Source organism: Mobula birostris, chromosome 8 (assembly GCF_030028105.1).
Source record: "Mobula birostris isolate sMobBir1 chromosome 8, sMobBir1.hap1, whole genome shotgun sequence".
In the NCBI taxonomy this organism is placed as follows: domain Eukaryota; kingdom Metazoa; phylum Chordata; class Chondrichthyes; order Myliobatiformes; family Myliobatidae; genus Mobula; species Mobula birostris.
In genome coordinates, this window is record NC_092377.1 from 68,442,304 (window position 1) to 68,455,591 (window position 13,288).

Consider the following 13,288-nt stretch of genomic DNA (forward strand, 5'->3'; position numbering starts at 1 on the left):
GCCGTCACCGTTTGACGGCATCGCTCGCTGTGACGTCACAACCAGCGTTAGTGGGGACATCAACTGTTGGCCGAGCATCGGCTCACATCGGGTGGGCAGATATTCCAGAACGGGGAGCCGGTGAGAGAAAAGGGTTGGGCGAAGTGAGTGACAGGCCTTTGGGGCAGGGGCGGGGCTGAGCGAGTGACGAAACGACAAGATGAACGAATGACAGCCCGGCGACGAAGGCGAGAACGGAAAGGGGCGGGGCGGAGGAATGAGTGACGGGCCGTTGAGCGTAGGGGAAGGTCGGAGGAATGAGTGACGGGCCGTTGAGCGTTGGGGAAGGGCGGAGGAATGAGTGACGGGCCGTTGAGCGGAGGAAAAGGGCGGAGGAATGAGTGACGGGCCGTTGGGAATAGAGGCGGGGCGGAGGAATGAGTGACGGGCCGTTGAGCGTTGGGGAAGGGCGGAGGAATGAGTGACGGGCCGTTGAGCGGAGGGGAAGGGCGGAGGAATGAGTGACGGGCCGTTGGGAATAGAGGCGGGGCGGAGGAATGAGTGACGGGCCGTTGAGCGTTGGGGCGGGGCGGAGGAATGAGTGACGGGCCGTTGAGCGGAGGGGAAGGGCGGAGGAATGAGTGACGGGCCGTTGAGTATGGGGCTGAGTAGAAATGATTGAGACTGTGATGGTGTTTGGGCAGTAACGACGATATTCGACGAGCAATTGGCTAATCTGAAAGGACGAATGGTAGCATTCAACAACAACGGGATTACAATCTGTGTGTATGTGATTCCTCCCACAGATTAACATCCAAACCCAACAATTTTGTACCAATCAGGGCCGAAACCGGATTACCTGGGACACCTGGCCCCACCTCTTAGCACCAATCACCCGAGAAGAGTTGACAATTTGTCGAGTGCATTGGGTCACCTGATTTCCTGAAAATAGTGCTCCCGTGTGTTATGACGAAAAGGATGAAGACGGAGTATATGAAGAAATTTAAAGGACCAAAATGGGACAACTGCGGCAGCTGCTATTCCGATCTGGTGCAGTATCGTAACATGCGGAGGATATTGGAGCAAGCGCACATTCCTTTTGTTTGGACCGGCTGGGACACCAGTTCCAACTCCAGCAGTGGCGCGTCCACCCCAAGGGTACAAGAACAACCTTGGGGTACAAACTGTCCCACAGACAGCTTGCTGCCTGCGCCCCAAGAACCCGGGGAGCCTCCGCCTGCCGAGCGTTCGCGTTCCGAGCCTCCGCCTGCCGAGCGATCGCGGACCGAGCCTCCGCCTGCCGAGCGTTCGCGGACCGAGCCTCCGCCTGCCGAGCGTTCGCGGACCGAGCCTCCGCCTGCCGAGCGTTCGCGGACCGAGCCTCCGCCTGCCGAGCGTTCGCGGACCGAGCCTCCGCCTGCCGAGCGTTCGCGGACCGAGCCTCCGCCTGCCGAGCGTTCGCGGACCGAGCCTCCGCCTGCCGAGCGTTCGCGGACCGAGCGTTCCCTTACCTTAGAATGCCATCCTTTGGGTAAGTTTTAAAAGCAATACTGGACGCTCAGATAGATACTCGGCGACGAAGTGCTTTCCGTTAACCTTCCCCCCCCCCCGCCATTCTAAAGTAATATTTTTCTTCATCCAGCAGTGTATTTACCGATTTGTTCGCGGTGAAGCACTGTTGATTCAGGTTGCAACTTTTGCTGACCTCTCCTCTCCACTCTGAACATCACCGTTCAAATTTAGTTACTGTCCAAAATGCACGCTATCCGTACGTTTGCTGACTTGCATTGTGTTGTGCTGTTTCTCAGTCACCTAATAATGAAAATAGGGGCAATAATATCCATTATATCCTTCAGGTCTGCCTGGCCACTCAATCCTATTATTCCTGATGATCTACCACAATATTATATCTCTGCACTTTTCACATTCTGCATCTATAAACATATCTGTCTCCTTAAAGATATCAAGCCCCTTGGCCTCTACAGCCTCAGTTAAACAGTTTCTGCATATGATGAATCCCTTGCTATGATGTCCCCCCCCCCACCCAGCCGAGGTATGCAGCTTCCTGCATCCTGGCTCCCAACTCTTGTCGGAATTTTATAAATTCCAAATACAACTCTTCTCATTCTTAACTCTAAATAAAAACCTATTAATAAGCACGGACCTAATGCGTGCTGATGTGGAGATCATCCCAGTGAATCTTTGGTGTGCCCCCCCCCCCCCATAAGTATATATTTTCTGTGTCAGCTAACCCAACTGTGTACACTACTCCAGATGTCATCTCATCTGGGTCCTGTATAATATTTAGTGACACATCTTGCTCCTGTACTTGAGTGCACCAAATGTTGTATGACCTGGGCTTAATATTGAATTCTTTAAAAATGTTCCTTTTTTCCCTTTTTTTAATGCATGTAGTCTGGTTTGCTGAACATATAACAGTATGTCAGAACAATATCAGTCTCAAATTCCAGAACACTGGCCAAAGAGATGAAGGTCTCTCAGATGAAATTTCTCTCCATAGAAACCGACTAGTAGTTTTACCACACTTTTCCATTTTCGGGTTTTTATTTATCTTGCATAAATCAAACCAGTTTGGCAAGTCCCATCATTAACATCTATTTACAAAGGCCTAGTAACCTTATGTGCTGATAATGATCACCATTAATTCATTGTTGTCTCATCCTATTGCAGACATTCCCATTGTTTACATTCCTTTCCCACATTGCTGCCTGCTGACATCCTTGCATTGTCTGGCAATCACAGATCTTGAATTGAATTGACTTAAGTACTTACACCCTTCACATACATGAGGAGTAAAAATCTTTATGTTACATCTCAGTCTAAATGTGCAATTTATATTAATTTATAATAAACAGTATGTACAACAGGATAGTCAGTATAACAGAAATACAGTTGTGTCAGCACGAGTTAAGCAGTCTGATGGCCTGGTGGAAGAAGCTGTTCCAGAGCCTATTGGTCCTGGCAGGAATTGTTGAAATTCTCCAACATTTTCTGTTTGATTCAAATTTTCAGTATCGGCAATTAAAAAAAAATCATTTTGCCATTATAAAACAGATGCACTAGGAGCATTACTGGATAAATTACAAGTGCCCACATTCCCAGTGAACTAAACCTGGAATATTTGGGAATATAATTTCTAATGAATTACATGAAAAGCTTAAGCTTTATAAAAAGGTTAAATCTACAAAATTGTGTTGGAAAAATGGTAACCACAAGGCAGAGATTTAAGACAAATAGAAAATTATTTGGAAAATATTGTCAGTGAATAAGTAAATGTAGTGTATTTGAATTTTCTGCAGACGTTTTGGTACAGGGCCTTGGGAGGTTGTTAAATTAGAGGGTACTGTTTTGGAGGAGATACTAGAATGGATTATGGATTGGATAAAGGGTAGAGAATAAATATTAGTTTTTGATTGTAATTAGTGGAGTATTGCACGGATCCCAAGCTGTTCATATTCTTTGTTAAGGATTTGGAAAAGGGAATGAATCAGCTGTGTGAAATACAAGTTGGCTGATGTCCACAAAGCCAGGTCGCATTGTGAGTGTGAGGAGGATGTTAAGAGGATTCAGGAGATTTGAAGAGATTCATCAATTGGGCAAGGATATGATGCATGAAATATTTGTGTGTGTGTGTGGTGGAGGGGAATGAGGTCAACCACTTTAACCAGTTTAAAAACAAAGATTTTTTTAAATATGAGAAATGGAAAAGTCTTGATATTGATCACTGAAGTTCAATAATGAGTTGGAAGAGGATTTGAGTTTGAGAATGCTCGATTACAGGTTTCCTGGTGATGCTACCTAAAGAAAATATTAGTTGAGGGAGGGCAGTGAAATGTCATGAGATTGGTTCTGAGAGTGAGAGGGAAGAGATTTAGCAGACTGAGCCTATACTTGGAAGATTGAGAGCTTTCAAACTTACTTTGCTGGACTTGATGAGCTCGAGTCTGGAACCAGGATCACAATATCAAAGTAAGGGTCAAGCATTCTGGAAAGGTGTAATTTTTTCTGACGTAGTGATTGTTGGAATTCTGTAGCCAAATGGCTTGTGGAGGTTCAGTCAGTCACTGCGGTTGGTTTATTATTGTTGCATGTAGCAAGATGCAGTGAGAAGCTTGACTGTTCAAACAAATGGCTTGTGGAGGTTCAGTCAGTCACTGCGGTTGGTTTATTATTGTTGCATGTAGCAAGATGCAGTGAGAAGCTTGACTGTTCAAACAGATCAGTTCATTACACAGTACATTGAACTAGAATAAGGTAAAGTAATAACAATGCAGAATAAAGTGCAAAAACTACAGAGAAAGGGCAGCATGGGTAAATGATAAAGTGCAAGGTCATAGTGAGGTAGATTGTGGAGCCAAGAGCCCATCTTATCTCACAAGAGATTCATTCTGGAGTCTGGTAACAGTGGGATCGAAGCTGTTCTTGAGCCTGGTGGTGACTGCTTTAATACTTTTGTATCTTCTGCCTGATGGGAGAGGGGAGAAGAGAAATTGTCAAAGATGGATGGAGTTCTTAATTATTCTGGCTGCTTGATTGATGCAGTGTGAGGTACAGTCTGTAGAGGGTAGGCTAGTTTCCATTATGTTCTGAGCTGTGTCCATGACCTTGTGCAGTTTCTTGTGGTCAAGTGCGGAGCAGTTTCCTTAACAGCCATTATATATCCTCCACTCTGTCTGCCATATAGTCATAGTCATACTTTATTGATCCCGAGGGAAACTGGTTTTCATTACAGTTTCAGAACAGACAGGATCTCCCGGTAGCCACCCACTTCAACTCTACTTCCCATTCCCATTCAGATATGTCCATACATGGCCTCCTCTACTGCAATGATGAGGCTAAACTCAGGTTGGAGGAGCAACACCTCGTATACCGTCTAGGTAGTCTCCAGCCCCTTGGTATGAACATAGAATTCTCCAACTTCTGGGAATTCCCTCCCCCTCCCTTCCTCTATCCCTATTTCACTCTACCCCCTCCCCCAGCTCTCTCATGGTTCCGCCTCCTTCTTCCACTACCCATTGTTTTCAGGGCTATGACGTCAATGCTTCCCCTCCCCCACTCCTTGGTCTTTCAACTGACGCTACAAGCATTCTTCAAATCCTTCCCTATCTTTCATTCTTCAGTCCTGACGAAGGGTTCCGGCCCGAAACGTCGACTCATCGTTTTTGACTGATGCTGCCCAACCTGCTGAGTTCATCCAGCGTACTGAAATTGTTGCATTATACATCCAGACAGAATGCTTTCAATAGATTGAAAATTTGGATGGGGATGTGCTAAATTTATTTACCTTTGTTTCTTTATAGTGTTGAATATTTAAAATGGACATCTTTGACTTTGAAGGGAATCCAGGAATATGGAATAGGTGCAGGAAAGTTGCACGAAAGTAAAAGATCAGCTGTGATCTCAATTATTGGTAGAACAGACACAAGAAGCAGAATTGTTTTCTCTACTTGATTCACTGAGCAATATGATGTGAGCATCATTGTACAGAAAGTTGTTTCAAAATAATGTGTTTATGTAATCTTCAGCTTGTAAAACTGCTCAACCTTAAAATGCTGACAATTTTTTTTTGTTCTTTGCTTTAACCAGAAAAGGAAATGACTGTTGAGGGGAATCAAAAGGATAAAAGTGACCAACAGTCAAAGGGTGAAGTGTGTAATTATCGTCGTGTGAAAAGTGGGAGTCTGGAAAAATCGCACAAAACTTCTCAAGTGGCACCAGCAACTGTGAGGACTAAAGAAATGAAGCCCCCATTTGCAATGTATGGTTGGGCTGAAAAGGAAATGGAAATAGGCTGTAAAAAGACATACAATGTTGCTGCTTCTGCTTTGAGAGGACAAGTGAGTATTTGAAAAATCCTGACCTTTTCCCCCATTTTGTGCCTCTTCTGAGCACTTGTATAAATCTCTGGAGGCATAGAATTTGAAAAGCAGTTAAATTGGCTTCCTCAAATTGTAGAATTTTGTTTATTTTAAAGCTGAAGTTTTGTTCGCACTGGTTACTGTATTATGAAATCTTATTCAAAACTAAACGTGATACACTAACAGGATTATCAATCGGGAAAAATTACATGGTTTGGAGTTCCTTATCTTAATGTCTTCACCATGCCAATTCTTTAAGTGATAATCTGCATCTTTTTAAACTGCTGAATTTTACATGTTCCATAACTTGCAGAAAATCAAAATTTTGATAATGGTCTGTATGATGAAATGCTCAGAGGTTTAAAAAAAGTAGAAATGATTGTTTTAAGAGGAGATTTTAAATGGCTCTGAGTGGAGTAGTGATTTTTAAATTTGACAATGTTGGAATTGAGATTTTAAAATATTTTGGTACATGATAGTACTGGGGAGAAAGTTAGAGATGAGGAAGGTTAGCCTATGGATTGAAAACAGGATGAGAATTTTAAAATTGGGCCATGCTTAAGCACAAGCTAAGTCAGTGAGCACAGGGATATTGGGTGAGTGGGAATCGGAATTTTGTATAATGGAGATTTTTAAAAAAAAAAAGTGGGCCAACTTTCTCCTTCATTTACTCATTCAAAGGAAGTGCATGTTCCTGGTAAACCCAGCAGTTATTGACCATCGATTATTCTGAGACAAATATCAATATTGGCCGGTCTGAAGTATTCTATAGCCAATCAGAGAGATCTCCTAAACTGAAGCTGATTAGTGAGCCAGAAGATTTTAATTCCCTCCTCTTACAGTCCTATCACTTCATTACCTTCACAGTTATTTACTCAAATATATTTAATGATTATGAATTCCTAGTCTGTAGTTCTGGAGTGTCTCTCCCTGTGTTGCTGGTGGGTTTGGGTCCTGAGAACTGTAAGCCAACTGAATTTTCTGAAGTTGGAAATAACAATTTCCCCCCCGAATAGTCATGTTAAATGTTTAGCTTTCACAGCCGATGGGGACTTGTTTGTAAAGCATGTACTGGGAGAAGGTCAGTGTATGTGTTGTGTTGTTATCTGCTAATAAGTGGGGGAAAAACTCGTAGTTTAATTAAAGGAAATATATACTGATGTTACAGCTTTGCAATTTGTAACATTTGATATTGTCTTTGAGAATGTGGAGAAGGCATTGGGTTTGTCTGTGGGTGATCTTTGCCTTGTTTTCTTGTGAAAAGATCAGAAATTCTCAAATTCTCACAGGGTGCTCTTAGATAAAGTCAGATTTTCATAAATTAGGCCTTCTGTAACTCAGGGATCCTCTTCTGAGATTCAGACTATCTCTGGATCAATATCCCAAGTGTCTGGATACCTATCCAGTAACTTAACTGCACTCAATAACTCAGTTGAAATATTAAGCCTACAATTCAAAAGGATGGATTGAAGATTCAGCTATAATTTGAAGTGAGTTAAGAAATGGATAGTGATTCTGGTTTTAAGATTGTGAAAGGGCTAGCTGGGATGCCTGTGGAGATCAGATTTTATCTTTCAGAATGTTTTTTTAAACCAATTATGTGTAGTCTAAGTGAAGAATAAACAGCCTTTCCATGGTACTATTTTCTTTCAGATTTATGAATCTGCAGTCCGGGCACACGATAGACGTCAAGTGCAGAGGGCGATGCGCGTGTCTCGGACACGGCACCGGGGCACAGAACTGCGCAGTAACCGTGCAGCTGACCACTGGTGTAAGACTTTACCAAGTCACAAGCCAACTTCTCAGCACTCATGTATTCAAGCTTTGAAACCTACTGGATTGGACAATCCCTGGCTCTCTGAATACATGAGATGTTTTTCAACCAGGTCGTTCTAAGTCTCAGCAGCCTCCTGGGGAAATTGAGCTTATTTATTAGGACCCGTGGTGACCTTTATCACTGTATCAGCACGGGATCTAATTCGTCTGTATCACTGAAGTCAATTAATGTGTAAAAACTCAATGAACAGAGTATATTCGTGATACTTAGTTTCAGGTTCATCCTTAGTGACATTGTTGGTTTTCTGCCTTCAACTGGCACATTGACAAAAGGATTTGATGTTTATTTTTGGAAAAGCATTCTTTGTGGTGTATGAAAATAGAATCCACTACTGTTGTAACCTTTTCAAACATCAAGACCTATAATTGGAGTTGAATCTCAGAAAATCCAACAGTACTTTGCACAGTTTTGTCTTTATTTGATATATTTTTTTTATCAGAGTTAGCACTATCAAATCACACTGCACCTGTGAGTGTTTAAATTACCCTTCTTCTCTAATGACGCTCACTTTTATAATGTTTGTACCAGTACTTTTTTGGGTGCTTGTCTTTTGTAATATTTGTAGATTATCCAGTCATTGCCAAATCAGTTTGTGGAATTGCCTTGTGCACACAATAGTAACCAGATTTCCAACAGTGACTGCACTTTGAAAATATCAAGTATTTATGGGTGGCTTCAAGTTCCAGATGGCCACAAGTTCCTAAAGGCACAATTTAAATAAGAAAACTGTGCCTAAAATGGCCCCGTAAGTTTAAACTTTTTGTCAATGTATGTTGAGTGCAATAGAAAAATGAACATTTTCCCTGTGTCAGCTTGTATTTTTAATGTTAGGTGATTAGTCATGTACAGAATAAGTTGCAGGCAAATCAGATGGGTAATTGCTTGGAAGTTTTGAGTGTGATGTGGAAGTGGTCTTTAGGGGGTGAGGGAAGAGAGCAAAGGTGGCATTTGGCTTTCAGTTCACCTATTAAGCTCAACACTGTCCTCAGCAAGAAGGTTGATAATATTTAGGTTGCACCTGAGTCCTTAACTTAAAGAAGTCATCAGAAAAGGAGGCTGCTAATGCTATGGGGAAAAAAAAAGTCTCGTCGGTAACAAAGATTCTGGGTCAAGGAAATAAATGCACAGACAAAGGAGGCAGAACAGCTTAATAACAGTGCGCTTGAAATTGTCTGTTCCAGAATTTGAAGCATTTGGGTGAATGTTAGAGATTGTAATCAAGAATTAGATCGTTGGAAGGTGGGAGGGGAGAAGTTGTTTTTCATGGTTAACAAGAATGGAAGCTGTGAGTTCTGATATCGTAAAGGAAGACCTAGTTATGTTAAAGTACCAATTGCAATAAAGGTTAAAATGAAACTGTAAATCAGGGTGCCTGCTGCAATAAAAGTTTAAATTCAAGCAATAGATTGTAGGAGATAGCAAGTATAATGGTTCAGGAAAAGCAAAATATATTGCTGATACTTTTTTTGGTATCAGGGAATGTGAAATTACAAGTAAAGGTAGCTAATCTTTGAGATTACCAAGTATTGAAGAGTAACTGAGAACTTTAAAGTCCATATGGTATATTTTAGAATTTCTTGGAAAGGGATTGAACATTTTTTTCCTTGTTTGTGGTAACATTGTGACAAGGAAAGGGCTGTTTCTGACTCTAATATTAAATATACTGTAAATTAAAATAGGCAGCAAGGCTTTTCTCTGAATTAATGTACACTGACTTAACATGTGTGCAGAAGTTGCAGGAAGTTTGTAAAATAATCATCTCCTTTGGGTCTTTGAGCAGGTGGAAGCTGTTTGCTAACTTGGGGAAGAAGTCAGTGCATCATAGGAAATTACCATAAAATACTGGGATTTCACTTCATAAATTAGTTCATAAATCAAAAGTTTAGAAGAATAGTGTCTGAGCAATCAACATTTCAAACTTATATACAGTAATTCTTGTTTTTATGGCCATTCAATCCCTTCTTTGTGTTCCACCATTAAATAAGATCCTGGCTCACCTTCTGCCAGGTCATTTTGGCCCTGTGTGAACTCCACACAATTGGATAAATCCATGGCTGATCTACTTCAACATGGTTTTCCTTCTGTAATCCCATTCACCATCAATTGGTTTTGAATATATTCAATAGAATCATAGTTATACAGCATGGAAATAAGTCCTTTGGCCCAACTCGTCCAAGCTGCCCAAAATGTCTATCTGCTCTAGGACCATTTGTCCATGTTTGGTCCATATCCTTAATGTTTCCTATTCATATTTGTCTTCTAAATGTTGTAACGGTGCCTATTTTTCATTTCATGTGCCTAGACCCTCTGTGTATAAACGTGCTCCTTTTGTCCTTTTAAACCTTTCTCCACTCCTCAAACCTATGTCCTCTAGTTTTAGAATTTTCCTACCCTTACCTGTGCCCCTCATAATTTTGTTTCCCTCTCTCTCATGAGACCCCCCCCCCCCCCCCCGGAAACTCGGGAGCCTTGTATCTCCTTACAATTCAAGCTTTTCAGTATTGTTAATAACCTTGAGAATCTTTCCTGCACAGTTTCTGGCTGAATATCATCTATGCTTTAACTAGGTGACCGGACCTGATAAATATCTCTACTTCATTTTTACTTTAGTGAGGTGTGCACGTATGATGTGACATGATGTATGCCATTCATATATTTTTACATGTAATCCATGTTGAATTGTGTAAATAACAAAGAAGGCTGAATCAAACAATATATTTGCAATAATACTTGTACTAATATTGAATACACTACACTCCTCCCTGTTTTTCTATAAACCCCAACTCAATAGAGAATACACAACTACAAACGTATATACACAGTATATGATATAATACAGCTACCATATAGACATTCACAGCATAGTAAATATTAAATTGTTCCATTCACACCTAAAGATTTAATCACTGGAGGATTTCTTACTCTTGTGGGATAATGTCTTTTCAGACTAGGTAGGGATCACTCTGCTTAGCAAGAGAGACTTGTGGCTGTGAAACAATCTTAGGTTCTGGGGTCTGCTCTGTGGTGGTTGTAGGAGTTGACTCTGGGACTGTGCAGGAAGACGTTGACAGCTCCAAACACCGTAACAATTGACTCTGCTCTCCTCAACTGATCAATGTGTTGTTTTGATATTATCTGGAGATGCAATCTTCACTGTGTCAGAGAGTGGTCCAGTTTTGTCCTTAATCCTTCTGACTAGCCACTTTTGATCAACCCTGTAGTCCCTCATCAGAACTGCTTGTTAGGGAGTGAAACATCAAACCTGCTTGTTTGAGGAGCCCTCAGTTTGTCTCAGTGCATTGTCTTGCATCCTCCTCCTGAGACTGGGTTTGAAGAGATCCAAGTGGGATGCAAGGAATGATCCGGGATCAGCAAAGCTGGTGTGTTCTTGGTTGTGGAGTGTGCTGCATTGTGATATGCAAAGATGAAATTGGCAAGCTTCTGATTCAGTGTTAGTGTAGTGATTTCTGCTGACTTTGCTTGATGTACCTTCTTTAGACTCTGAACAAACCATTCTGATAAGTCATTTGTAGCTGGAGGGTATGGTACAGATGTATTATGTCTTATTCCACTTATATTCAGGAATGACTGAAACTGTTGTGCAGCAAACAGCAGTCATTGTCACTGACTAAGTGTTCTGGAACACCGGTCCTTGAAGAAGCTTCTCATTACATCAACAATGTGTGAGACTGTAGTGGAGGTTATTGTAGCTGCATCCAATACTACTGAGAAATTTGTGCCCATAAAGTGGTCTGGCAAAATCCACATGAATCCTCTGACAGGGCAATGCAGGCCATTGCTGGTGATAGAGAGGGGGTGCTCTTAACAACATCTGGATGTGTTGGCATCCTGTACAGTGCGTGGCTAGCTGCTTGATCTGTTGATCTCCTCCAGGTCACTAGACAAAGCTTTGAGCCAACACTTCATTCAACCACCCCTGGATGACTGGCATTTAGCTCTTTCAACCCCCATCAAGGGTAAGTTCATCCCAACATTGGTAAAAGTGGGGGTACTGGAATTTCTGCACATTTCAGCCATTTTGAGAAGCCATGTAGACCTGAGGAAGCATGGGGTGTTCTGCTTTCCCTTTGGATCATCTCTGCTATAATAGGGAGACTTCCAATTTGCATCAGGGAGAATTTGACAAGAGGACAATACCTTTATATCTTTTATAAAGGTATTTCCCTTTTCCAAAGGTTAACAACAATCCATCAACCTTTCCATGATTATTTATCTTCTTGAATTTGATCTTGTAAATTGTGTCCTCTAAGAAACAGAGCCCATCTCTGCATTTGTGTTGCTGCTGTTAGTGGAACACCCTTCTGTAGATTGAAAATGGACATAGTGGTTGATGACCGGTAATAAGGGTAAACTCTCTCCCATTCAAGCACTGGTTGAAATGTTTTGCACCCCAAACTAGACTCAAGGCCTCTCTGTCAATCTGCGTAATTTTTCTCTGTAGCAGTAAGGGAATGTGATGCAAAGGCTCTGGCAGGGTTCACTTCCATCATTTACAGCGTGACATGACTTCACCTATCCCATTAGGGGAAGCATCACTGGGTAATGTGGGTCATAATGAGTGAGTACAATGTCTGACATCACCATTTCCTTTGCCTTTTGGAAAGTCACCTCACACTACATTGACATTTCTTCCTGATCTATAGTACTGAGTTCAAGGGGTGGAGCATAGTGCCACGTTTGGCAGGTTCCTATTATTGTAATTGACAAACTCTAAAAAGGATTGCAACTGTGACACTTTCTTTGGCCTTGGGACACCCACCACTGCTTGAATTTTCTCAGCTTATTTGTGTAATCCTTGCATATCAATAGTGTACTCACAGTAAGTTATACTTGGTTTGAAGAATGCACACTTATCACATTGTGCTCTGACATAATCTTTTAATCTTTTTAACATGATATTTTGGAGACATTTCTTGTCATCTTTACCAGTAACAATGATGTCATCCAGTAACACTGAGTGCCTGGGCAGTCTTGTAGCACCAGTTCCATAGTTTTCTACAGAATGCCAGTGCAGATGTTACTCCAAAAAATATAGCAATAAAATCCTTTGAGTGTTTATGCTGAGAAACACTTTGGACTCTTCTTCCATCTCCAACTATAGGTAGGCCTCAGCTAAGTCCACTTTGGTGAAGTGTTTCCCTCCAGTAAAATTTGCAAAGATGTTTTCTATCCAGGGCAGAGGGTGTTGATCTACTTTCAATATTGGGTTGATGGTGACCTTAAAATCATCGCAGATCCTGACAAGACCCATTTTTCTTCACTACTGGGTCCACTGGTGTTGCCCATGGGCTCTGCTCAATGTTGCATAGAATTCCTTCAATTCCATGTGATCCAGCTCACTGGCTATTTTATCACAGATAGTATAAGGAGCCAGACAGGTTTTGTAAAACTTGGGTGTGGCATTTTTATTTAACACTATTTTACCCTTGATATGTTTTGAGTTTTCCATTGCCATCCTTGAACACTGGCATCATCCAGTACCTTTCATAATTCACTGTCATTGACTCTATTGCAAGGGTTGTGGCATACAAATGGTGGACAGATCTCCAATCAAGTTGTAGTCTCAGCCAAT

At 41.7% G+C, this 13,288-nt stretch overlaps 1 protein-coding gene across 1 annotated transcript; it reads left to right on the top strand.

Annotated features, from left to right (window-relative positions):
- The first annotated feature begins 630 nt into the window (after nucleotides 1–630).
- On the top strand, nucleotides 631–12,891 carry LOC140201370 (centriole, cilia and spindle-associated protein-like). Its single transcript, XM_072265390.1, has 3 exons — nucleotides 631–1,510; nucleotides 5,587–5,837; nucleotides 7,512–12,891. The coding sequence occupies exons 1-3, from the start codon at nucleotides 946–948 to the stop codon at nucleotides 7,752–7,754; spliced, it is 1,059 nt and encodes a 352-aa protein (XP_072121491.1). The 5' UTR covers nucleotides 631–945; the 3' UTR covers nucleotides 7,755–12,891.
- Nucleotides 12,892–13,288: the final 397 nt, after the last annotated feature.

Coding starts and splice junctions, on each gene's coding strand:
- LOC140201370 (XM_072265390.1), top strand. CDS start 946: ATGACGAAAAGGATGAAGACGGAGTATATGAAGAAATTTAAAGGACCA. Junction 1,511..5,586: donor CTTAGAATGCCATCCTTTGG/GTAAGTTTTAAA, acceptor TGCTTTAACCAG/AAAAGGAAATGACTGTTGAG. Junction 5,838..7,511: donor CTTCTGCTTTGAGAGGACAA/GTGAGTATTTGA, acceptor ATTTTCTTTCAG/ATTTATGAATCTGCAGTCCG.